The sequence below is a fragment of the Larimichthys crocea genome, chromosome X (genome assembly GCF_000972845.2).
Source record: "Larimichthys crocea isolate SSNF chromosome X, L_crocea_2.0, whole genome shotgun sequence".
In the NCBI taxonomy this organism is placed as follows: domain Eukaryota; kingdom Metazoa; phylum Chordata; class Actinopteri; family Sciaenidae; genus Larimichthys; species Larimichthys crocea.
In genome coordinates this window covers 18,315,926-18,341,287 of record NC_040020.1, presented here as the reverse complement: position 1 = coordinate 18,341,287, position 25,362 = coordinate 18,315,926, and the positions used below count along the sequence as shown (strand labels likewise).

The 25,362-nt window shown below is 39.4% G+C and overlaps 2 protein-coding genes across 5 annotated transcripts; one reads left to right on the top strand and one right to left on the bottom strand.

Annotated features, from left to right (window-relative positions):
* Window positions 1–1,079: 1,079 nt before the first annotated feature.
* Window positions 1,080–11,143, bottom strand: cep44 (centrosomal protein 44). Of its 3 annotated transcripts, XM_019265923.2 has the most exons (11): window positions 10,942–11,143; window positions 10,760–10,857; window positions 8,998–9,145; window positions 8,672–8,809; window positions 8,028–8,102; window positions 3,798–3,938; window positions 3,430–3,549; window positions 2,820–2,918; window positions 2,653–2,721; window positions 1,822–1,859; window positions 1,080–1,377 (listed from the first exon to the last, which is right to left on the bottom strand). In XM_019265923.2, the coding sequence occupies exons 2-11, from the start codon at window positions 10,849–10,851 to the stop codon at window positions 1,317–1,319; spliced, it is 981 nt and encodes a 326-aa protein (XP_019121468.1). In that variant the 5' UTR covers window positions 10,852–10,857; window positions 10,942–11,143; the 3' UTR covers window positions 1,080–1,316. The 3 variants fall into 3 exon arrangements, with proteins under 3 accessions (XP_019121468.1, XP_019121470.1, XP_019121469.1); XM_019265925.2 differs by lacking the exon at window positions 8,028–8,102 and having other exon boundaries at window positions 10,942–11,141; XM_019265924.2 differs by lacking the exon at window positions 10,942–11,143 and having other exon boundaries at window positions 8,998–9,161.
* On the top strand, window positions 10,506–24,342 carry fbxo8 (F-box protein 8). 2 transcript variants are annotated; one of them, XM_027283090.1, is made up of 8 exons: window positions 10,506–10,629; window positions 13,298–13,397; window positions 16,859–16,942; window positions 19,728–19,872; window positions 20,307–20,433; window positions 20,589–20,707; window positions 20,884–21,080; window positions 22,042–24,342. In XM_027283090.1, exons 2-8 carry the CDS (start codon window positions 13,298–13,300, stop codon window positions 22,227–22,229), a joined length of 960 nt encoding a protein of 319 aa, XP_027138891.1. In that variant the 5' UTR covers window positions 10,506–10,629; the 3' UTR covers window positions 22,230–24,342. The 2 variants fall into 2 exon arrangements, with proteins under 2 accessions (XP_027138891.1, XP_010744415.1); XM_010746113.3 differs by lacking the exon at window positions 10,506–10,629 and adding an exon at window positions 11,457–11,624.
* Window positions 24,343–25,362: the final 1,020 nt, after the last annotated feature.

The following is a 25,362-nucleotide window of genomic DNA, read 5'->3' as shown; positions in this document are numbered from 1 at the left end:
GACCATCACTGAGTAACTTTAGAGTTTCACTGGCTAATACAAGCCTGAGGAATAATGTAACAAACACATAACTATATATGCATGCACCACCAATTGAAATCTCCAATAACATATCTCTATACTAGGCTGCCACATCCAACATAAACCTAAACACACATCTGGTAGAATTCCCTGCATGGCCCTTATCATCACCAAGAAATCGTCATGGACTGGAAATCAAGGACCAGAATCAACACCATAATTTGGAAAAATTTACTAATAGATCATTGCATATTAATGAAAATGATCTGCTTCAATTGAAAAACAACGGTTAATTCTGACTTGAATTTTTGCCCCGATTTTCACTTACCTAATTTTTGCCTTCCACCATCCACAATAACCATTGCATCCACATCACACACATACCTGCCGTTACAATTTTTCTCTATATTATTTTCTACATTTTTGAAGAACTGAAGACATGAAAACCATGAAATAACACATATAGATATTTTACATTCTTCAAAGTAGCCACACACACAAAATCTGCATTGAGCCATCCTGTGCTGCTTGGATGTGGCTCAAAACAAGGTCTCTTTAAATTAAAACTGTTATACTGTATTATGTTGACTATTATAGGTTATTATATTCATATTATTAAAACAATAATACTTCACATTGTTAGAATACCTATAACAATAGTAATATACTGCTCTTTACCCCACAACGCCCAAACATGCACACATGGGTTTCTACCCCAAGACTCTCACTGTTTTATGTTATCTTGTCTTTTTTTTGTATCATTCCAAAAAGAAATAAATAATAAAAACATGACAAGAGCATGAAAAAAAGCACACAGACCTGACTGAAAATACAGAGAGCATAGCCAAATGCAGAAATACAGTGTGCAGTGCAGTCAAAAAAATGTTTAATTTGCTTTTGTTGTCTTTTTGCATTTTATTAGTGCTTTCATAAATTGCCACTGTCCCAATATACACAATTCATTTTTTTTAAATCTTTTATACTCAATGTCTAGAACTTTAAAAATGTCTATGATGAAATAATCATAAATGAAAAAGTCATAACAAAGAAACAACTAGTTTCATGAATAAAGCCTTTATTCCTCAACAGTTACTGTTATGATGACAGTATTTCTACTTCTTAATAACTTCACTTGAGACATAAAATCATCTACACAAGTTCCTCAGTAGCTTGTTAGAAAATTTACAAAGCAGACATCACAGTGTGATAATTAGCTTTTATTAGGAATATGAACATTACCAAGATGACATAAAATTACATTAAACCAAACTGAAATGATCCTCATTTATCAGAATTCATTTGCAGGGTGTTGTGGAGGACTCGGTGCTCTTCAGCAGAGTCGAGGTGCTCTTCAGCCTAGACACAGGCACAGACACAGACAGACACACAACTAATAATAATACAATACAATACAATACAACTAATTATGATCTATCTCACAAGTGCAAAATTATATTATATGAAATGTATAATAGCTATATTATTAAATATAGTAACTACGCCACCACATTTATCATATTAAAGGTTGGAGGTATTATCAAGCAGGCTGGATGGGATATAGTAAGATGATGAATGAGTAAAAATCCCCTGAATGAAAAGAATTTGAAGTTTTGTCAGAAGGACCAAACACAGTCTGACACTGATTTGGAACACATCTGGAGCTTGAACTGTGTCCACCTTTTACCTGTCAGAAAACTAAATGCCAAATGGCTTTTCCTAAGCTCTGTAGAGAAGAGTAAAAAGTTTTCAGAGAGACTCACCACAGTGCTCAATCATGAACAACTGGAATGAAGAACTTACATGTTAGTGATTCTCTCCAGCTTGTCCTTGAGGTCCTCCTGGACAAACAAACATGACAGACAAGAAAAGAAGTTTCAAGTTCAGAAATACATTTTAGGCAAAGTGAACAGAAGAAAGACTTACTGCTGCACCTGAAAACATTAGACACGCATGTAGATGGTTAGCTGGAACTGCTTCAGCAAACCTCTCTGAGCTCTACTGCATTGATCAAACACCATTCCTCAAAAACATATTCCCTCATTTTGGTTTAATGGTGGTCGTCGGTCCATAATCACACATTTATTGTACAGTCAGCTCACCTGTGCACCAACAACAGACCTTCTTTCAGACTCACTTAGATCTTTTCTTCTACTTAGAATCAACTGAGGTGCACAGTATTTTCTATGAGCCATAGTTCAACCATACACTTTTCATTTGTTGACTGTTTGTTGTTGTTAATGGCACCGGACAATCATGGTTAGAGCAGATTATTCTTACTAGACTAGATCATAAAGACAAATACAGAAATCATATTCATGTTTTGCGGCCATGAATGGCATTAATAGCTTAATGTGACTTGTTAACCAAACTGTGCCGTAGAGGCAACCTACAAAACGTGGACAAAACAACACTGTGAACAACATTTTACAGTATAATGCAACACAGTAGACCGGAATCTACAAACCCAAACAACTTGCTTTCTTAGACTGTTTTAGAGTCTCAACAGTAAATGGAGGGACACTAGAGCAGCTCTGTTATTTACTGTTAAAAATAACCCTCTGAAGTGTTTACAGTTGAGCACAATAGAATATGAAAGTAATAATACAACCAGAACAACATTTGCTGTCTTACCTTTGAAGCATCAGACATGTTGGAAGAATAGGATGAGGTAGATGGTGCACTTGGCGGTCGGGCATTAAACTAAGACAGAGAGATGAGATACAATATTGGGTTCAAGCTAAGTGAATATGTTTCTACATGGAAATAAAATGAAAATGTCAGATCAAGTACACGAGTACCTGTGCATTGCTCAGTTCTAGTTTAGTTTCCAGTAACAGGACTCTGCTCATCAGATTTTCCCAGCTCTCTCTGGATATGGTGATGACTTCTCCTTCATTCTGGAATAGATTATGAACAATAGAAAAGCTTTCTCTGTTTCATGCTTTGTTATAGTGGGGCTATTCTGCTCATTTGCAGACTCCATTGATCTTACACTGACCTACAAAAACTTGAAAAGTAGTCCTGAACAGAGCAGTCCAATAGACAGACTTAACGGGTGGACTGGACTTTATGCGTGTGCTGTACTTGGAGCTGATCAAATCAAAGAACTGTGTGATGATTTAACATGGGCTCATCATGCAAAGTAGAAGAACCCATTAGAAATGTTGCATTCAGAGCAGTCTGAAAGCTGAACTTTTTGCTCACACGATTACATACATTTACTTAATTATTTGACAGTTTGACCTTGTTTAATATAAACACAACACTGTAATCTTAAATATATGACAGAAACTAAGGAGAAGCATAATAGGCTCCATTTAAATTTTCTGTCTATTCAATAAAGAATATTAAAAATATGAAATGAATGAGCTAAGACATTCAGGAAGCAGTGAAGAATGTCTTGTCTACCTTGTCATTATTTGTCTCGAGTTTCTCCAGGCGTTTCTCCAGGATACTTAGCCTGTGGAGCCCAGAAAGACTCTCTAGTTGAACCTCCAGTGCTGAGAGTCTTCCTTCCACATCTGATGACTGAAAGACAAAAAAGACAATAATAATAATATAATAAAATATCTGTGGAGGATCCAGTGGTCCACAGAAGGTTTCAGAATAAGAATCAGGTTTATTGACAATATATTATATTGGTTTTCATATTCAAGGAGTTTGCTTTTGTATACTGGTGCACAACAAACACAGTGCAAGTAAATATCAATAAAGTACTGTGAGTCAAGAGGCCTAAACAGAAAACTGACAATAACATATGAAAAATTGTTAATTACATAAGGACTGTTCTCCTTGTCCTCCTCCCCTGCTGCCAGCTCTGGGATCCGAATTCCAGGAGAATTAGAGGAGAATACTTCTACATGGTGTGGCTTTGTGGGACTGTGTGTGTGATTTACAACAAATGGTATATTGGACACCTGAAACACATAAGACCATTCAGTCAGGAGAAATTCCATTAATTCACTAACACACATTTTTAATTATTTACATTTTAAATTATTCACCTGTCTGACTCAGTACACTTATTTATGTCTAATGCTCCTGCAAATTTCAAAGGTAGCTTTAATGTGTCTGTGACCAAACCCAAGTAACCCCCAGGTTACATTAGTCCTTTACTCGGCGCTCTGGTGAGGGCGCTGAGATTAGGACTGAACAGGGAGGACAGCAGACCCAGAAAGAACCGGCAACATCATTATTCTCACCCCAACAAGTGGAGTCTCCCCCAGCCCCAACAGGGGACACTCAACCTCCACCCCCCCAGACACCACCTAGCCCCCAACTCTCTCCATTCAGTCTGGACGACTCCCCACTTCTGGATTTCACCGACAGGATGAAGAGTCTTGTCAATATGGGAATCCAATTAACACCACGCCAAAATCCCCTATTTTCTCCCCTTAAGCTACCATATCGTCCAGCCCCACCTATTCCACCTCGGAAACAACCCTCGACTAAAAGTCACAGAGCCCCCCCACCTCCTTTGAATCATCATATCTGTGAGTCTGACTGATATGTGCCGGGTCCAGGCTGCAATACTGCTATAAATAATCTTCACCAGGAAAAGTCAGGGCCCTATGGAGTTCAGATACCCTTCTCAATCCCTGTGATGACAGGTAACAGAAAAGTGGTTAAACTGATGAGAAATAAAAAGGGTTCATTTAAATCTGCCAATCTACTGAGTATAGCATGTCAACCACGAAACTTACCAGTGTCTCCTGTTATCCCCACAAGGATAGCCCTACTCAATATCAGATCACTAGTCAACAAACCACTGATAGTAAATGACATGATTATGACCTATAATCTAGACTTTTTACTTCTTAGTGAAACATGGCTGACTGAATGTAGTTGTGCTACCATTCTTAATGAGGCAGCGCCAACAAATTACAGTTTTATGAGTAAGAGTCGAAATGGCAAGAAGGGCGGGGGTGTTGCTGCCATTTTCAAATCAGTATTTCAGTGCAAGGACATTACATTTGGTGATTTTAGTTCTTTTGAATATCTCTGTTTTTTAATGAAGGGTGATCCAAAAGTCCTTTTTCTAATCATTTATAGACCACCAAGGTACTCAGGAAAATTTATTGATGAGTTTGCTGATCTGATGTCAGTTATCTGCACTGACTACAACTTTTTTATCGTAACTGGGGATTTTAACATTCACATAGACAACAACATGGATACTAATGCCAAAGACTTCTGTTCTCTACTTGACACCTTTGGCCTTGTCCAACACGTCAAAGGGCCCACACACACTCGGGGACACACTCTAGATCTGGTTATCTCTAAAGGTGTTGACATTTCTTCTGTTGTTGTTAAGGACTTGGCTCTTTCTGATCATTTCTGTGTGTTCTTTGACTTACAGATAATTCCAAACATTCAGATAACCTCTGTGTCTGTTAGGAAAAGGTACATAAACGAGAATACTAGTGCTAAGTTTATGGAGGCTATAGCAATGTCACCAACTGTGAGCGCAGAGACAGTTGATGAACTCCTGGATAATTTCAACTGGAAAATCTCAAATGTCATGGATGCTGTTGCACCTATTAAAACTAAGATGACCTTGAGTAGACAGAGATCACCATGGAGGAACACTATGATGGTAAAGGCATTGAAAACAGAATGCAGGAAAGCAGAGCGTAAATGGAGAAAAACTAAACTCCAAATTCACCACGACCTCTACAAACAAAGTCTCAGTAATTTCAACCATGAGTTAATCAAGGCTAGACAGCAACACTTCTCTAAAATTATTAATAAAAACATCAACAACACTCGCACTCTGTTTGCTATAGTTGATAAGCTTACAAACCCCCCAAAAGAGATAGTTTCAGAACTCTCTTCAAAAGAAAAATGCAATGAATTTGCTCACTTTTTCGATGAAAAAATCAAATCTTTAAGGTTAAATATCAACACAAATCTACAAAATGATAAAGTGACGCAATCCCTAAAACCGCCTAGGAATGAATCAACTGTGATGTCAGAATTTAATACAGTTGATCAAAAAAACATAGAAGAAACAGTTCAGCATCTTAAATCATCGACATGCTGTCTTGACACAATGCCATCTGACTTTTTTAAAGCTATTGTAAAATCTGTCCAAACAGATCTGCAGCAAATAATAAATTGCTCACTTCAATCAGGCACGTTTCCTAAACCCCTAAAAGTAGCTGCCATCAAGCCACTCTTAAAAAAGCGAACGCTGGATACTTTCAAGTTAACCAACTACAGACCTGTCTCAAATCTTCCTTTTATAGCCAAGATTGTTGAGAAAGTGGTTTTTAATCAACTCAGTAATTACTTGAACTCCAGTGGACTTTTTGACAAATTTCAATCAGGTTTTCGAGCTCACCACAGTACAGAAACAGCTCTTATTAGAGTGTTAAATGACATAAGGTTGAACACTGACTCAGGCAAAGTATCAGTTCTGGTCCTGCTGGATCTCAGTGCTGCGTTTGACACTGTGGATCACAGCACACTGCTGAACAGATTGGAAACATGGGCAGGACTCCGTGGAACAGTCCTAGAATGGTTCAGGTCCTACTTGGAGGAGCGGAGTTATTTTGTGACCATTGGAAGTAATCAATCAGATCGAGTGGCTATGACATGTGGGGTTCCTCAGGGGTCAGTTCTTGGACCCCTTTTGTTCAGCCTATATATGCTGCCTTTGGGTCAAATTCTGCAGAATTCTAATGTCAACTATCATAGTTATGCAGATGACACACAGATATATCTTGCGCTGTCCCCAGATGACTGCAGTCCTATAGAGTCATTGTGTAACTGTCTAGAGCAAGTCAAAAATTGGATGAACCAAAATTTTCTTCAGTTAAATCAAGAAAAAACTGAGGTAATTGTTTTTGGCAATAAAGAGAAGAGGGTTGCTGTCAGTAAACACCTTGAGTTACTGTCTCTAAAAACTAAAGACCAAGTCCGAAACCTTGGCGTGTTGATAGACTCAGATCTGACCTTCAACAGTCACATAAAATCAGTCACCAAAACAGCCTTCTACCAACTTAAGAACATATCCAGAGTTAAGGGCTTTATGTCCCAAACAGATCAGGAGAAGCTGATCCATGCTTTCATCTCCAGTAGACTTGACTACTGTAATGGTCTTTTGACTGGACTCCCCCAAAAAAGTATCAAACAGCTGCAGCTCATTCAGAACGCAGCAGCTCGAGTTTTGACCAGAACAAAGAGATCAGAACACATCACCCCAGTTCTTAAGTCTTTACACTGGCTCCCAGTTAGCTACAGAATAGATTTTAAAGTTCTGCTACTAGTTTACAAATCACTGAATGGTTTAGGCCCACAATACATAAATGAAATGTTAGTAGAATATAGACCCAGTAGGGCTCTGAGATCTACTGACTCAGGTCAGATAGTGGAGCACAGAGTTCAAACCAGACACGGTGAAGCAGCATTTAGCAGTTATGCTGCTCACAACTGGAACAAACTACCAGCAGGACTGAAATCAGCCCCAACTCTTAGCACTTTTAAATCCAGGTTAAAAACTTTTCTATTTTCACGTGCTTATGGCTGAGCTCTTTTAAAGAACTTTTAAAGAATTTTTAATCATAATCCAGTGATTCGTTTGTTTTAAATTGTTTTCAAATTTGCTATTTTAATGATTTTAAATGACATTCTGATGTTTTTAATTTAATTTTCTTCTCTTTTTAATTTGTTTATTTCTATTGCTATTGCTTGTCTTAATGTCAAATGTTTTTCCTTGCCTCTGTAAAGCACTATGAATTGCCTTGTGTACGAATTGTGCTATACAAATAAACTTGCCTTGCCTTGCCTTGCCTTACTATTGCAAACACAGGATTCTTAGCGCAATATCTGTGTTTCTGCTTAAAAAAGCTGTTTGTTTTTTTTTTTCATTCTTGGAAGTGTGTTCTCAAATTGCAAACCTGTAACACCTGTACTCAAATGAAACAAGTCAAACAGGTCAGACAATTTTGTTAAACTGAGAAAGCCACAGCTACAGCTTACACAATACTTTAGACGATACTTACAGTGTCTGCTTCAGTCAGTGGGGGATGAGCTCCACCTCTGCCATCCTTGTTTGAGGCAGGACATCTGACTCTGGGCTACAATGCACGCACACACACAATTCTATTAAATATAACTGACTACAGCACAGCTCAAACTAAGGTAAGTGTACTACTGGTGGTATTTGATCTCCCTCTAGGAATCTCTGAAATCCATCAATTTTCTGTAACCGCTTATCCTTATCCAGGAGGCTGACTTTGGGCGAGAGGTGCAGCACACCCTGGACAAGTCACCAGCTCATCACAGGGCACATAGAGACAAACAACCATTCACACTCACTTTCACACCTAGGGACAATTTAGAGTCACCAAATACCTGTTGTGGTTTATGTCTGAACTGTGGGAGGAAGTCGGTGTTCCCAGAGAGAACCCACGCAGACACGGGGAGAACAAACAGAATGCAGACTCCACACAGAAAGGCCCTAGCCAGGATTCAAACCAGGAACCTGCTGTGATACAATCATGCTAACCACCATCGTTTTGCATTTCCTGTAATATTTTTAGTAACACAATCATGCTCATGCAAATTGTCTTCAACACCACAGTCAACGAAATCTTATAGACTGGACCTGAAGACACATAAACATATAGCAATAAATGCTCTGTACCTTCTTCAGTTGATTGTGTTTCTGCAGGACCAAGTTAATGATGTCACAGATGACCGAGATTTTCCTTTGAGAGAAACCCCACTGGAGGAACTGCTGCTTGGTCAATATGGGTTTATAGTGGAAAACATCTCGTAGTACCTGTACACACAAAGCATAGACTCACAATGGAACAGACCACTACAGGCTAGTAGATTCATTGTGAGAGTGAAGTAAAACTCTAGGTTAGTAGTCACTGCCACTCAATGGGGGAGAGGATGAATGTGGATTCAAAGGCTTGACTTCTATCCCTGTGAAAACACAGCGCTCAGGATGTGTGCATGTGTTACCTTATAAAGAGTGTCAGTGAATCGGAGGTCAGTTTTGCCCGTCACATCGAGTCCAGTTGCCATGAGTTGCTCAGCAAAAGGAGGAGAAAAGGAAGTGAGGGTGAAACTCACGATTGGTAGAAAAGCTGAGGGATCTCCTTTGGAAAGGCTGGTGGAGAAACAGACTGTGAGAAAAAGTACAAGTGATGTGCGACGTTCTCACTGCTAAGGATAGTTGTCACGGCAGAGAGTGCATTAGACAATAGCTGACAACAACCAGATTTTACTAAATGATATGAAAATAAATACGTTTTCAATTAAACTGTTTGGCCATTTATTGCATGTTATAAACTAGTGATACATATTACCTAATGGAATAATGGATGTGTTGTAATCCTGCATTTGTTATATCATTGTGCGTCTATCAGAACGGACATGCAGTCTATCCAACGTTAAACTAACAAGCCATCAAGCTGAAATCTCAGACCTATTGCTACATTTGTTTTATACGTGTTTTTGTTTTGGAGAGGGGACAGAGAGGGCATAAGTGGACCTGTGGAGCCTTCGGTGTCCCTCCAACTGATCAGTGAGAAATTACGCTGCCTCCAGTGAGTCGGACTGACTTTGAACATTTCAAAATTACTCTGCACATATTTAACTTCTTTGCACAGGTTAAATGTAAATGCAAATTCAGCTCATAAGTTTAACTTTAACATGTTTACTGTAGTAAAGGTCAATTTTAATGTGTGTTTAGGTTCATCTTAATGCATGCTTACTGTATGTTTACTGTATGCTGCTACTGAATGCTGTGTCTGTCTGTCTGTCTGTCTGTCTATCTATCACTTGTAAATGAGGCATATTCCTCAGTTTATCAGCACATCTTTCCTCATTCAAATGGTAAATGGACTGTACTTATGTAGCGCCTTTCTAGTCTTCCGACCACTCAAAGCTCTTTACTGTACGTATCTCATTCATGCCTCTCTCTCTCGCTCTACCTCTGAGCCACAGCCGCCCCAATTAATGCAAAGAGTTTAACGTCATTACAACAAACTGCTCACGTCTTAGCATGAAATCTTTCAAAAGATTAAAAGTCCCAGAGTTATGGAGAACTATATCAGCACTCATGGATTCAATTCAATTCAATTTTATTTATATAGCGCCATATCATAATCAAAGTTATCTCATGACACTTTCCATACAGAGCAGGTCTAGACTGTACTCTCCACAATACAATCTACAGAGACTATTCCACAACAGTTCCACCATGAGCAAGCACCTGGCGACGGTGGCGAGGAAAACCTTCTTTTAAACAGGCAGAAACCTCGAGCAGACCCAAACAATCCACCACAACCTCACCGCAATCGAACTACTTGGTTGGAACTAACTGCTGTATAATGTTTATATGAAACAATACAGGTTCCATTCTAAAGTCACTATCCTTGGCTATAAACCGTATCAACTGGAACACAAGAATCATTGATATATTCCACCTGGAAACATAGTAACTGAACCATCCATACATAGATAAATAATACTCTAATAATAATAATACCTGTCTGCTGCTGTCACGTTCGAATGGGCTCCTTATTCTTTGAAGAAAGACGGGAGTCGTCCACATGAGCTCTTAATCTAACGGATTTAACGGTGTGCCAGGTAAATGAACGTTAAATATTAACCTGCGACATACTTGACTTAAAGTCGTTATAATGGGCAGTATTGTTTTGCCGTAACGTAACACGGTGTATGGTAGTTACTTTACGATGTCTACTGTTTAATGGCTTACCCATTGTAGTCGACGTGTCCTGGATACTTTATGGCCCGCAGTAGAGTTTCCAGTTTACGAAGACAACCTTGGACATCTCCAGTAGAAAGCATCTTTACCTGCAAGCCAAACATGACAGCGCCATCTTCAACGTCTGTCTTCACTGCTGATGTAATGTTAACAAACACGAGCGAGTTACGAACCTGTTACTGCAACGGGAAATATGGTGATAGACGACAGCAGATTAGACTCACTATATTAGATATCCAATTGAAACAGTGGATTTGATTTGTTTTTGTTAGTCATTGGTCCGGAAAGTGCAATAATCAATCGGATTTGTTTCCGAGCTAACGCTAGCTGCTGCGTTTGGAGTAGCTGGTTTTGTTTGTGCCGGGTGATCGACAGCACAAACGCAATAGGCTGCAGGTTTTTCTACGTGTACGTGTAACGCCTTGACGTCAGTGACGTAGACTTGTACGCACGTCCTTCGGGCTACACACGCTTTCTGTTTTTCCGCGTTCAGCTTCATTTATCAGTTTGTTATAGGTACCGTAAATGAACACGATAATTGAATGTGTTTAACACGCCTCTGTTAAATTGTAATAATAACAATAATAATAATAAATAAAGTCGAGCTCATCTGTTTCTGCGATGACAGGAGGACGGGGGGGGCAGGCTGACAGGCTGACAGGCGGAGGCGGAGGCGGGTGTAGAGCACATGATAGCTGTGTTAGTAACAGCCCACAGTATGAAAGGTTCCCGTGAAGCGAACGAGCAGCTGCTCTGTTTTTATTCGTTCTTGGTTCCCACACACGTCTCATAGCAGGAGAGCGCGTTCCCCGCCGTCACTGTGAGCAGTGCTGCTCAGAGGAATCACTCAACTCAGGTAGGTAGCTTTAGCTCGAGTTTTGGCGCTTTGTCGCGCTTTTGGGGGAATATTTCACGGAGCGTGTGAAAGAAACAAGATAAATGTCATGTGACAGGTCAGCAAAATCAACGAGCTCGGCTCGACACTGTCTTTGCCAACTTAAACTAGCTCGGTAAGCTAACTCGGGGATTTGTAAGGACAGATTGTGAGTGATAACCAACTCAACCAATGACGCTCCGCTGTTAGTGCTGTTGTATTATGTGTGGCCAATGTTACTGAAGGGAAGGTGGGACTACAGGTCAAAGTACCTTGCTTGCTCGACTTTCCAGCGTTGATGTTTACAACAGTGTAATGGATTTGTTTATGCAACACAGTTGACGTTGGACAGGCGGAGAGGCAGAGGGCGGCTGTCCTGCGTGCACAACCACACCGGGCATTGCTGCTTTGTTTATCAGTCGACGAACACGAAGCTTAGTTTGAAGTTCATCAGCATAGAGTTCTGACAATAGTCTGTCTAAATTCTGTCATATAAGTGTCAGCTGTTGTATGTACATATTGTTTGTCAGGGGTTGCTTTAAAATCTCGAGCACAGTCATCCCATTGTCTGTCATATGACTGTAAGCACGGTCCCGTCTTGTTTTAATACAGTCAAAGCATTTTATAATATGATCATAAACTTGTATAAATGCCACAGGTCGCCTGTACAAGATGGACTTCAGTCTTGTGCAAACAATAATGTGTCACAAATTGGCACCTCAAACAGTCAGTTGAAAAAAGTGAACTTAAAGATCTATACTATGAAATAAATGTTAAAAATGGAACAAAATTTAAATGTCGTAAACCCATTTAGCACGTGTAATGTTATGCCATTTCAGGCCTAAAAACACAGAATCAGTGAGATTAAGCACCAAATGCTGCCTGGACATGTCACCAGCATGTCCTCACGCTGTCACAATCAGTCAATTTAATTTCAAGATTAAAAATGTAAACAGTTATTTGTTGTTGTACATTGTGTGACAGAGATACACATTAAACAAAGTTAAACTGGCTGAAGTGCTGAAAACAGCTCGTAGCTTTACTTTTGATACGATTTAGCTGCTTCCTTTGGTTGATTGCAAAAATATTGGACACCACAAATTGTGACTGTATTCAGTTACAGTGTTTCTATTATAGTATTTTTCTTCTGAACTGACTTTCACACCGTTGTGGATTTGTTTTTGTTTTTTTTATCAGGCTGCTAGTTAGTTATGATTTGTCATTATATTATATCTGCTACCTCAAACTCACTGGCAGACTCAAAGATTAGATTTTGTTTTTGTAAAACCCCGCTCGTTGGTCATGTAACCAAAATATTTTAGTTGCTCAAATGCATAAATGGGATAGTAAAAAATCCATTCAATGTCTAGAGTCCTGAAGCATCACTGCAGACCCTTTATATCATGGACACACAGGCCATCACTCCATATAACACTAAAATCAGCCAGTGTCATGAACACATTATAGATTATTTGTACCATTTTTACCATTGTATACACTGTACTTTTGGACTGTTGTCCTTATTTTTAACTGTTATGTCTATTCCTGTGTACATTGAATCAAACTCAAGTTTCTTAATAAAGCTGATTAAAATTCTGAACATGTATCATCATCTAAGCATCTTGCTTGTTCTGTGTTACTGTGCTAACATGTAGATGGGTCAGGCACTGTGGAGGCTGCCTCCCAGACAACAGCAGCAGCTTCAGGAAGAGCTTGCCGACCGACTGGCTGACCGAGGAGGACGACGAGAACAAGGTAATGTTAACTTTTTTTTTATATATACCCTGTCACCATCTTCAAATGTGGAATAAATATGAACTTACATACAGAAAAACCACCATATCAGCACAGCAAGCACAAAATTAAATTAGTCCACCTGAATATATTTGATCCAAATCAAATTTGTTTTGTTTAGCCCAAAGTCACAAAGTACATTTGCCTCAGAGGGCTGTACAGGGAATGACACCCTCTGTCCTTAGACCCTCGGTTCGAGTGAGGAAAAACTTGCCCACAAAAAACCCTTTTAACAGGGAAAAAAGGTGGAAGAAACCTCAGGAAGAGCCACAGAGGAGGGATCCCTCTCCCAGGACGGACAGACGTGCAATGGATGTCACGTGTACAGAACAAATCAACACAAACATACTGTACAATTACAATGACTGACAAAATGACAATGAATCACAATGAATGATAAAATGATTACAGTAGCAGTGGAACCTGTGATAGAGATAATGTTAATTGCTCGCGCATCAGCGCTAAAATGCTAATGCTAACATGCTAATGTTAATTGCTAACGCATCAGTGTTAACATGTTAATGTTAACATGCTAATGCTAACATGCTAATGTTAATTGCTAGCGCATCAGCGTTAACATCAGCATTAATATGCTAATGGTAACATGCTAATGTTAATTAGCATTAGCCATTAAGAATTAAATTCATGCTAATGCTAACATGCTAATGTCGAAATGCTAATGATAACATGCTAATGCTGACATGCTAATGTTAATTGCTAGCGCATCAGCGCTAACATGCTAATGTTAACATGCTAATGTTATCATGTTAATTGCTAGCACGTAAGCGCTAGCTGCTCCTGTGTCTAAATAAACATGTTAAAAATTACTATTTGAGGTGTGCTTTTTGAAAACAGACCCCTGGCAACAGCCCACTCGTCAGTCTCAAAATTTCTGCGGGAATTTTCTATTACTGAATTTGCTGAGCAGTGTCAGTAATAATGTATGGTGGCGTTGGGGCCAGAGTCAGGCTCAAAATTTCTTTAGAAATTTTCTAGTTGATTATAGTATTGCATTCAATGTTATCGTGCCCAGTGGGCTGGTCACCAAACTGCTTGACCTCAGTCTCAGCAGCTCTTGGTGCATATGAATCAAGGACTTTCTATCTAACCATCTACAAACAGTCAGACTTTGCACCTACCTCTCTCCAAGCCTGACCCTCAGCACTAGTGCTGTGCTCCCCTCCTCTAACCTCTTCATACAAATAACTGCATCTCCACACACCCCTCAGACACCATCATTAAATTTGCAGATGACACAACAGTGGTGGGACTGATCTAAAATAGGGATGACACAGCTTACATGAACTGGTTCATGGTGTACAGAAGACAACCTGTTACGGAACATCAAAAACACCAAAGAACTCATCACAGATTTTAGGAGACACTGTGAGGAGGTGTGAGAGGACCTCTGTCCTCTAAACATCACAGGAGTTGAAGTGGAACAGGGGCATGTACAAAGCTTGTGTACGCACAAAAAAGTGGCGTATATCCTTTTCCACGCTCACATTCAGATGTATCAAACGTGAAATGATCGTAGAAATGTGCGTGCCCCACGCCAACTTCATGGCTGGCATACGCACGTTTCTACAGCTATTGTTCCTTTGGCGACACTTACAGGTAACGCTGGGAAACTGTTAATAATGTGAAAACAAGTAGTCATCAGAGTGATGTGCACATCAGAGACACACTTATGAACATTTAACATACCCACGTGTTTGCAATTATATGGGTGGATATAAAAGCATGAGTAATGTGATGAAGAAAATGGTATTAACAATGTTAGTTAATGTTAGTGTTGTTAGAGGACCTCGCAAATGGTGCCATCCGAAATGAGCGATTTAAGGAACGCAAGGATTTAATTGCAAACAATGATAATTGGCTCATAAGGCGATTTTGGTTACCAAGGCCAGTGTTACTGGAGTTGTGCGCAGAGCTGTGGCTGGCCCTAATGTAATCGGAGCCATCACAGGATAGATTTGTTTATGTAAGTAGGAAACATTTTCATTCCATCAATGTTCAAATCATATGTGATGCGCAAATGCAGCTAACTAACATTGTGGCAAGGTGGCCTGGTTCAACGCATGCCTCATTCATTATGACTAACAGCATGGTTGGGAGCAAGCTGGAGGCTGGCACGGTGCGCGATGGGTGGCTTCTATTCGTTTAATTGTCCCATATGTAACGCTGGTTTACATACGGGACAATTAAACGAATAAACTTTACTTACCCACCAATGCACATTTGGGCATGTGCGCATTCAAATGTCATGTTTTTGGTTTTCTTTATTTTCTGCTGGTGAAATTAGAGCTGCAGAGCTTTCTAACAAGCCCCTGTTTGTCTCCCTGTGTTCAGTATTCTTGTCAGTAAAAGCGGGCGCAAAACGTCAGCCGTGGCGCCACACCTGTCCACACCTGTGTGTGCGCTGCTCGGATCCCACGGCATTTACAGCCTCACACACACGCTCCCACTCACTCAAAGAGGTGAATCTCAGGTCCGGGGCCTATTTAAATAGATTTGCATATGTAAATGGGGGCGTGGACAGGGAGGAGTTGCATGTGCGCTCAATTCCATGTTGATTGGGATGTACAAAAGAAACGTGCTTGGATCCATGCATACGCACACTTTGATACATCTGTATTTTTCTGTGCGTACGACAGTTTCTGGGTTTTGGGGTACGCCAAGTTTCACGTGAAAATCCACACAAGTATTTGTACATGAGGCCCCAGGTCTCCAGCTTTAGGTTTCAAGGAATCCACATCACAGAGGACCTCACAATGACAATCAACTCCATTACTCTGGTAAAGAGGTCTCAACCGTGGCTCTATTTTATTGAGGAATTCCAACCTGTCCAAAAAAGCTGCTCACATCCTTCTATCACTGCTCTGTAAAGCTCTACAGAAGCTCATAAACATAACCCAGAAAATAATTGGACTTCCCCTGTCCTCACTGGAAAACACTTTAAGATCACATTACCTCCGCAGATACAGCAGCATTCTGGATTCAGTACAACCTATCATCATCTATTCTCTCTATCTGGAAAGTGATACAGGACCTTAAAGACCTGCACATCCAGGCTCAAAATTTTTTTTTTTACTCCAGAGCTACCAATGAACTGAAATCCACTGCCCCCACCCCCAGCATCCCAACATCATCACAACACTTCACACTACAGGACTGAGAATGGGACAGTTCTGTAGCTACATTTCATGAGCAGCTTACAGTATAATGAGTTAGCAGTCTTTGTCATTTACTTTGAAATGTATTGATTTATTAAGTTAAATGATGACAACAGATTGTGCCTGGTCAGTCTTGCATAATAGGATAGTCTCCTTCTTCTCTGGCATACTAAGCAGTGTACACATGTATGAATAAATAAAGAAATAAAAAAGATGATTCTGATTTTTGTTATTGTTTTTTCTTAGGGAGAGATGGAGGTCCTCAGAGACGAGCTCCCCAGCACTGTTATGGCCCTGACATCTACCATCTGCTAAGAACGCGCATGGGAGGTATGAGCACACAAACACAGGCTAAACATATGGCTGTTACTAACCCTGTACCAACACCTTGTGACCATACTGTTACATACCATGCATACCTTTATCTGTGTTTTGAGTGTATTCTTGTTGTTTTTAGTTGTCTTCTTTAGTTACTCCCCTCCCTTTGATGGTGTGTGCATGCAGTCAACATTATTAGAAATAGAAATATTTGTATATATTGTATATATTATTATATATATTATTCGTTATATTAGAAATATTTGTTGCATGCATACAGAAAAGTAGGTTCAAGTTTAATTGTCACAAATAATCATACAGGTTCGAGGGGCAGTGGAGGGGGTGGTATCTCAAATATAATGTGTCCACTCTTAGGCATTGTTCTCATTTAGATCCAAGTGGTCTGGGAGAAGAAGCTCTTCCTGATCCTTTTTTTTAGTTTAGTTCTGTTTCCGTATTGGATAGTGAAGTTCTTTGTCAAGATGCTCTTGATGGTGCAGGAGGTAGGAATTCTCCTACACGATCAAGGGGTTGACTGGAATTTTCCTCAAGCTTCAGGTCCTTGAGCTTTGTGATATAAGTGCTGGTAATCCGTGGTTTCTTGTTGTTAAATGATTTAACTGTTGTTTTTGGGGACAGTTGCTTCTGTAGTGTTGCAAATAAATTGCACCACAGACTCAGTGAATCCACTGATGTCCTCTGATTGATCTGCCCGTTTCCTGACCTCTTGTGTCACTGAGGCCATGCATCACTTTGCTTTGTAAAGCTCTGATGGACAGCTTCTGTAGTCATCTGAAGTGGGACATTTTGTGCTGTGTTGATGACTGATGCATGAGGTAGGCAGGAGTGGAATGTTTTTTTTAATATTCCTGCTGATAGGCTCTATCCCCACCCTGATGAGGATAAGTGGTTACCAAAAATGGATGGATGGATATTCCTCCTGTCACTCTAAACCAAACAAAGCACACATCAAACAACCAGTTCTTATTGGATCACTGGGAAATAAAATATTGGAAGACTTGAAAATTTTGACTGTTTGTCACGGATGGCGGAGAGTGGGAGCATAGTTACGTAGCACACCCAAGTCGGTTGAAACCCGCCTCCCCAAACTAAGTTTTACTTGACAAAAATTAAGGTATGAGTGGGGTAAGCAAAACACGGAGAGATAAAGAATAATCTGGGGATTACAGATCAGTCTCAATATTGAATGTCGATTATAAGATCTATATAACAATTATCTCAAAACAACTAACCAGTTTTATAACAGAACTAATAGAAGAGGATCAGACAGGATTTATAAGAGGCTGCCAAACACATGATGATGTTAGAAAAGCCTTGCTTGCATGTAGTAGATCAAGCACAAAGGCCAAAACAAAACACCATATTAGTATGCACCGAAAAAGCATTTGACCAAGTCAGTTGGAAATTTGCTAGAACAATTGAGATTTAATAGCAAATCAGTACAATGTATTAAGACATTATACCAACAGCCCACTGCCAGAATTAAAATAAATGTGAATCTGACAGGTACATTTAATTTACAGAGGTTAACTAGACAAGGCTGCTGCTTATCACCCTCTTTATAGAACCTTTAGCACAGGCTGTCCACCAGTGTACAGAAATTGATGGAGCTATGGTAAATGGAAAGGAATATAAAATAGGTCTTGAACAACTGAAAAACATCATCACCAATTAAACATCCACCAGTTCACAGATGTGGAGGGAATTCTCATGGAAAATTCTGATCTGGTTTTTTATCATGCCCAAGGTCAAGGGTAAATGTATAAGTAAAACTCATGCTGGAGAGAATGTGGAGTTTCCAGGGTGGATCACTCTCATATATTCTGGAACTGTCAAAAAATTATAATACTCTGGAAATGGTGCACAGATTACAGAAGATACTAGCATATGATATTCCTATGAATTGCATGGTACTGGTATTGGTATTTATGTAATTTTTCAGAAGAAAATATACAAGGAAGAGGCAGATGTCTTGTCCAAATTTTGTTAATGTTTTGTTAGCCTATAAAAAGCCATCACAAGGCAATGGGGGAAAACAAAGCCTCCCAGCAAGGAACAATGGACAGAAAGTAGTGCAGAAAATGTATAGAATGGAAAAAATTACACATCATCTGAGATTGCAAGAAGCACAACATGAAGAAAACTTGCTAAAAGGGCCAACATATAGAACCCAAAACAGAAAACACTGACAAAGACTGATATGGACTGAATCAACAGACAAAATGAGAGAACTGATGTACTACTGATTATTTGTTGGTTCAGGTCCAAATGTTCTGTAATATTCACATTAATTTTCCACATATATGAATGTCACCATAATTCTATCCAATCTACAATTTATTGATGATGGTTTTGGGGACTAGAGACTCCATCAGCATCACTGTGACAACAAAGCAGTGTGTGTTTCAGAGTGCTCTTTGATTTTGGCTTGGTTTCTGTTTTTCTGTTTAACTGTTTTACTTTTTAATTAAAAAGTCAAACTCGGTGAGAGATAACCATCCAAAAAAACTATACTCAAGTAGAAAAAGAATAAAAGGTATTTGATTGACAGTGAAGACCTGCTCAATGCAGAACAAAGTTCAATGACATCATCACAGCCCACACATTCATAGCCCACACCAACCTAAAGAGAATGTCTCAGAACTGCGTTGCTTAAGGCAACACAGCTATAAAGTAAACAACATAAAGCCTGACTGAAAGAATCCAAGTTGTGCACATGATTCACTTTCATTGTTTTCTATTTTTGTCCCCTTCTCCCTTTTCTCAATGACTGCAGGTAAAGAACAGCATGGTTTTATAGATTTAGAGATGTTGCCACCTGAATTAGGCATCACCATACTGTCATACCTGAATGCTACTGATCTGTGCCTGGCTGGCTGTGTGTGGCAGGACTTGGGAAATGATGAATATCTATGGCAGGGGTAAGGATGTTCACCGAGAGGGTCTGTGATTTTTGTGTGATGATTTTTCTTTTGGTGACCAGCAATCATCCTGAACAGATGTACTGTGTGATTTGCTCAACTGACATACAAAATATCTGACAACAGAGCAGATTTAGACTGAGACTCCTGCAACGCCAACATAAAAAGGTCTGCTACAGGAAGTCATTCCTGCCCACTGTCATTACTCTCCACCAGGCTCTGTGCAGGGAGAGGAGCATCAACTCTAACAGTTTATTTTTGGATATGGACATTAATACATAACTTGCACTGACTATCAGAAAGTTAAAGGTATTCAAAAATAAGTGACACATCTTTGGCAAATACTTCTGTCACATTCTGACTTTGTCTTTTGGGTTTTTTCACAGTACACAGTAAAATTATGTTGTGTTCTTTGTTTCTATTTGATCCACCAGGCTGTGTAAGTCCACATGGGGGCACTGCTCCATCTACAACAGAAGACTACCTGCTGGTTTCTCATATAGAAGACTCTACCTACAACTGGATGAAGGCAGTCTGACATTCAATGCTAACCCACAGGAGGTGCGTGTGTGTGTGTGTGAGTGAGTGAGTGCATGCCTGCTGAGTCAGGAACAATGAAACAATGATGTCAATACAAAATGTAATTTTTGTCTCATTTTATTTTATATGGCTCTTTTTCTTTGTGTGTGTGTGCGTGTGTGCATGTGTATGTGTAGGGTATCAGTTATTTCATGTCTAAAGGTATACTAGTTGATCATCCGACCGAGCTGGCTAAGTTCATCTTTTACACCAGACGGCTCAACTGGAAGATGCTGAGGATTTACCTGGATGAGAGGTTAACACACACACACAGCTTGTTTTGTTACATGCACAAGTTAAAAAAGTCTTATTACCCCACTGTGGATTGGTGTTTATTTAATGTCTCTGCTATGAGAATAAATAAATGTGTATCTGTGTGTAACTGAGCCACGTTTATTGTCTATATGACTATATATTTGCGTGTGTGTGCAGGCGGGATGTCCTGGACGAGTTGGTGACCCTCCATAACTTCAGTAATCAGTTTCTTCCCAATGCTCTGCGGGATTTCTTCAGGCACATCCATGCACCAGAGGAGAGAGGAGAGTATCTGGAAACCCTCATCACCAAGTTCAGCCACAGGTTTTGTGCCTGTAATCCTGGTCTTGTCCGAGAGCTGGGTCTCAGTCCTGGTTAGTGCTGATACACACACGCACACATGCACACACACACACACACACACACACACACACACACACAGACAAAACCAAATATTAAAGGAAATATAAAAATATTTTAAATAAGTTATTTGCGATTCCTCTATTCACCACTAGATGGGGCCTGCATACCATCAGTGGTACACATACCATAGTTTGAGAACCAATGCTCTATAGAACATTAATACATTCAGAAAATGTCTAATTTAATTACATCTTATTTTGGATTTGAATGTTAAAATGTTGACTTGATGATGATGTTGTTCAGAAAGGTCCAGATGACCAACATGTTTAAGAAGGTAGACCACAGAAAACCACAGTTACAGTCGAAGTGGCTTTGAAGCTACTACACGTGACACTAACTGAGAGGGAAACTGTCAAGGTTTTATCTAGTAATCCCTGGCTTCAGTGTTGTCAATGTACCATGCATTTACTAGCTGAGGGTTTTGTTAATGGCAGCAGACTGGACAAAAAATGATCCTTGAATCTGTTACTGTTAATTCCTCGGACCCACTTGTATGATTAGTAGGATTAGTGTAATGGTTTGGAGCCCAAGGCTGGAGATTGATGGATGGCTGCCTTTTCATTTCACTGTTGCTCTACCCCTCCATCCCCTGTGGATGGATGAAGGACTGGGCAAAGTGGAGTTTATTATTAGCACAGTATAGTTTTATGTGCTCTTATTGATCATATTTACATTTGATTACTTTCTTTTACTGCCTCCTTTCTCTCCCTTTCTGGTGCTTCTTGCAGTAGTATTTTACGATGAGGTGTGATGAGGTGAAGTTATCTGTATGAACCTTGCTTGACAGTCATGAAGGCATCAGGGTTGTGTGGACTCAGTAGTGCTAACAGCAATGACCTGTTGTCACAGTTGAGCTTTGTGTGAAACAAAACAGTCCTGTTTCATCACCATTTCCTCTCACCTCTTTTGTAGATGCTGTGTATGTGCTGTGCTACAGTCTGATTCTGCTGTCCATTGACCTGACCAGCCCCCACGTCAAAAACAAAATGTCCAAGAGGGAGTTTATCAGGAACACTCGCCGAGCAGCACACAATGTCTCAGATGACTTCGTCGGCCACCTCTATGACAACATATACCTGATTGGTCATGTGGCTGCGTAGCTCCACCTATTAGCCATCCAGTAGAAATCCTCATATAGCACTGAAAACAGAAATCAGTGATTCAGTTCCTTTTCATGTCTGGAGAGAACATTGTGGAAATGGATTTTCACGTCCTTCAAGAAATATAACAAGAAATAAATCTTACTAGAAAGATTAGAAAAACTAATGAAAATCACCACTGCACTGTGAGAGAAACTGTGGTACCAAATATTAGTGATGTTATTAGATTTGAATCAAAGGTGTGAAAAACCTAAAATGTTTTGAAAACCAAGTCACTGTAAAGAGCGTTTTTAAGTGGTACCATGAAGACGAGCTCTGATACTGCACTGAACAATAGGTACTACTGAAGGAGGAGGAGCAGCGCTCTCAGCTTGCCTCAGATGTTGGGACAGTCATGCAGATTGCGGCGTCACTTTGGACAAACACTGGTCTATGCATCTAGGAAATGATACAAGGGACGTTGACACAAAATCACTCACTAATATAAGCAGTAGCAGTTACCAGGGTAACTAATGACAAAGATACATTGAAGATACTCTGCCAATCAGTCAACCATGAGAAACTGTCTAAGTGTCCAGATGCAAATGCAACAAGACGTTGAGTTTTTGTTTTCTTTTTCTTTTTATGAGTAAAATGAACAAGACAACATCACATTGGGCTTCTTCTTCTCCTAAATCTCTTTTTATTTTTTGCTTGTTTGAGTGTTCCAAGACTGATTCACCAAACTCTATGAACAGCAGAGAGTGTAACGCACTTATGAGATTTGATCATTATTTGAGTTTTTGTCCAGATTGTGATAAAAATGAATGTATTAAACATGAAATTAGAGAAATGTTTGGAGATGACACATGAGCTCAGCAGCTTGTATGTAATGCTGCTTTTTGAAAAAAACAGAAATTTGAAAGTCTAAAGAGAGTTTGGTGATCGATGTAATTTTGCCATCATTATCAAGGAACTGGGGAGAAAAAGGCCATGTTCAAGATCTACTGTGGAGAATCTAAGTGGCATCTAGTGGTCAAGTTGCAGATTACAACCAGCAGAATACCCCTCACCACTGCCTTCCTTCCAAGTGTGAAGAGAGTCAGTGGGTTACTGTAGAAACATGGTGGGGCAACATAGCAGGCTATGTTAAAAAAACATAATAATTCTTATTTTCAGGCGATTCTACACTAATGAAAACATAATTATGATATATATATATATGAAATTACATTTATGCCATATTCTGTAACTAGAGTCCCCTAAATCTGACACCTTTTAATAGTTGACACTGGACCTTTCCATCTAGTCATTCTTTCATTGTGGCTTTTTAAAATGATCATGGAAGGACAGAACCACTGTCTGGAGTGCTGATGACATATAATTTCATAGTTTTGCACAATGCACATGTATTTACCGGCATTTACCACAAGTTTAGCTTTAGTTCCCACAGTCATAATCAACTGTTTTTAACATTCGCTGGCAAAAGAGATGCTCTATATAATATATATTAGTACAAATATTTATATGTAACACTATATTTAGCTGTGTGGCTAAAATCAATTTGTCATTTAAAGTAATGGACTACATTTACTAGTACAGGAATATGTCAGAGCTGTTAGGGCAACAGTACAGTGAAGAAGATGTGTCTGACTGGCCTCTATAAGCCAGCTGGGGAAATTAAATTGTATAAATTGATATTGATTACTTCAATCAGTCTAATACATGCAATATTTCCAGCTATTGCTTTCTTGAAAGTAAACCAGTCTAACAGCTGAAGCCTGTCAGACCTGAATGCAGCATGGCAGTCACTCTGTGTCCAGTAGCTAATATGTAGCCGCAGCAAACAGTGAAATGTCACAGTGAAGCAGTTTTGTACTTTTGAAAATGAAGGGACTTTGTGTCAGCTGGTTACATTTATTTATTTGATCAATTGGCTTCTATCAAAATAAATTGTCCAAACATGTATTTGATTGATTATCGCTGATGATGCATGCTGAATTTTGTATTAATTCTGACGATAATTGTGAAGGAAATTCACTTCCTGTATTGTTTCCTTGTCTTTGAAGACTTTACAAAATGTACTGATGAATTGTTCCAAATGTTTGACTTATTAAATCTGGGCTTGATTTTACTGACATGTTTCAACCACCTGTTGAACATTTAGTTAGTGATAGATGTTGTTCTTCTTTCTCACAGGATGAAGGTGATGCAAAGAGCAAGTAAAGTACTCACAGTAAATCATGGACACATGAAAGAGATTACAGACATTTGAACTGATGCTGGGAGAAGACGTTCATCCAATTACTATTATTATTATCATGATTATCATTAACTCAAGGAGCTTACTGATGAATTATTGCAGCTAATGGCTAATGGTAAAAACCGTTACGGCGTTGGGTTAATTCTACTGCATTGCACACAGAGGAGTGCAATGGCACCCAGTCACATGACTGTTTCATGGGCTTAGTCAGCATAATTGTAAGATGAATTAATTGATAATGATAATAATAATCAAGCTACAGTAATTGCATCATAACAGAACATAAAGCTATAAACAGACGGTTTTATACCAAGATATATATTCCTTTGAAACAGGTCACACTGCATCTCGCAATGTGTGTGTGTGCGCGCGCGCGCGTGTGTGTGTGTGTGTGTTTGAGATCAAACGAGTAAACCCTCTCCAGACACAATATGACCTTTGACACCCGACCTGTGTGTGTATGTGTGTGTATGAATGACCTATCCTTGGGTGGTGTTTGTTTTATGTACTGCAAATGAAAAGAGAGCAGAGGGCAGAGATACCCTCCCACACATACACGTACACACATTGTTCCACAAAGTGACTCAACATTTTAATTCTATGTGTGTTGAACAGACTCGTGTTTACTATGAGTGATGAAGCCTAAAGGAGCTCACTGTGTGATCAGAAATAAACAGCAGTCTAAAAAAAGTCAATATTTTTGCTGTTCCCGTGATTTTGCACTCAGTGTGCCTCCCTGTTTTCATATTCAATTAATAATTATTTCAGTTCATCAGATAAAACCCGTAGTCACAGGGAATGTACCACTTAATTTCATTCATAACAAACAGACGGGTTGATTCTAAGATATATATTCTTTTGAAACAGGTCACAATTCTCACAATTCTGTTT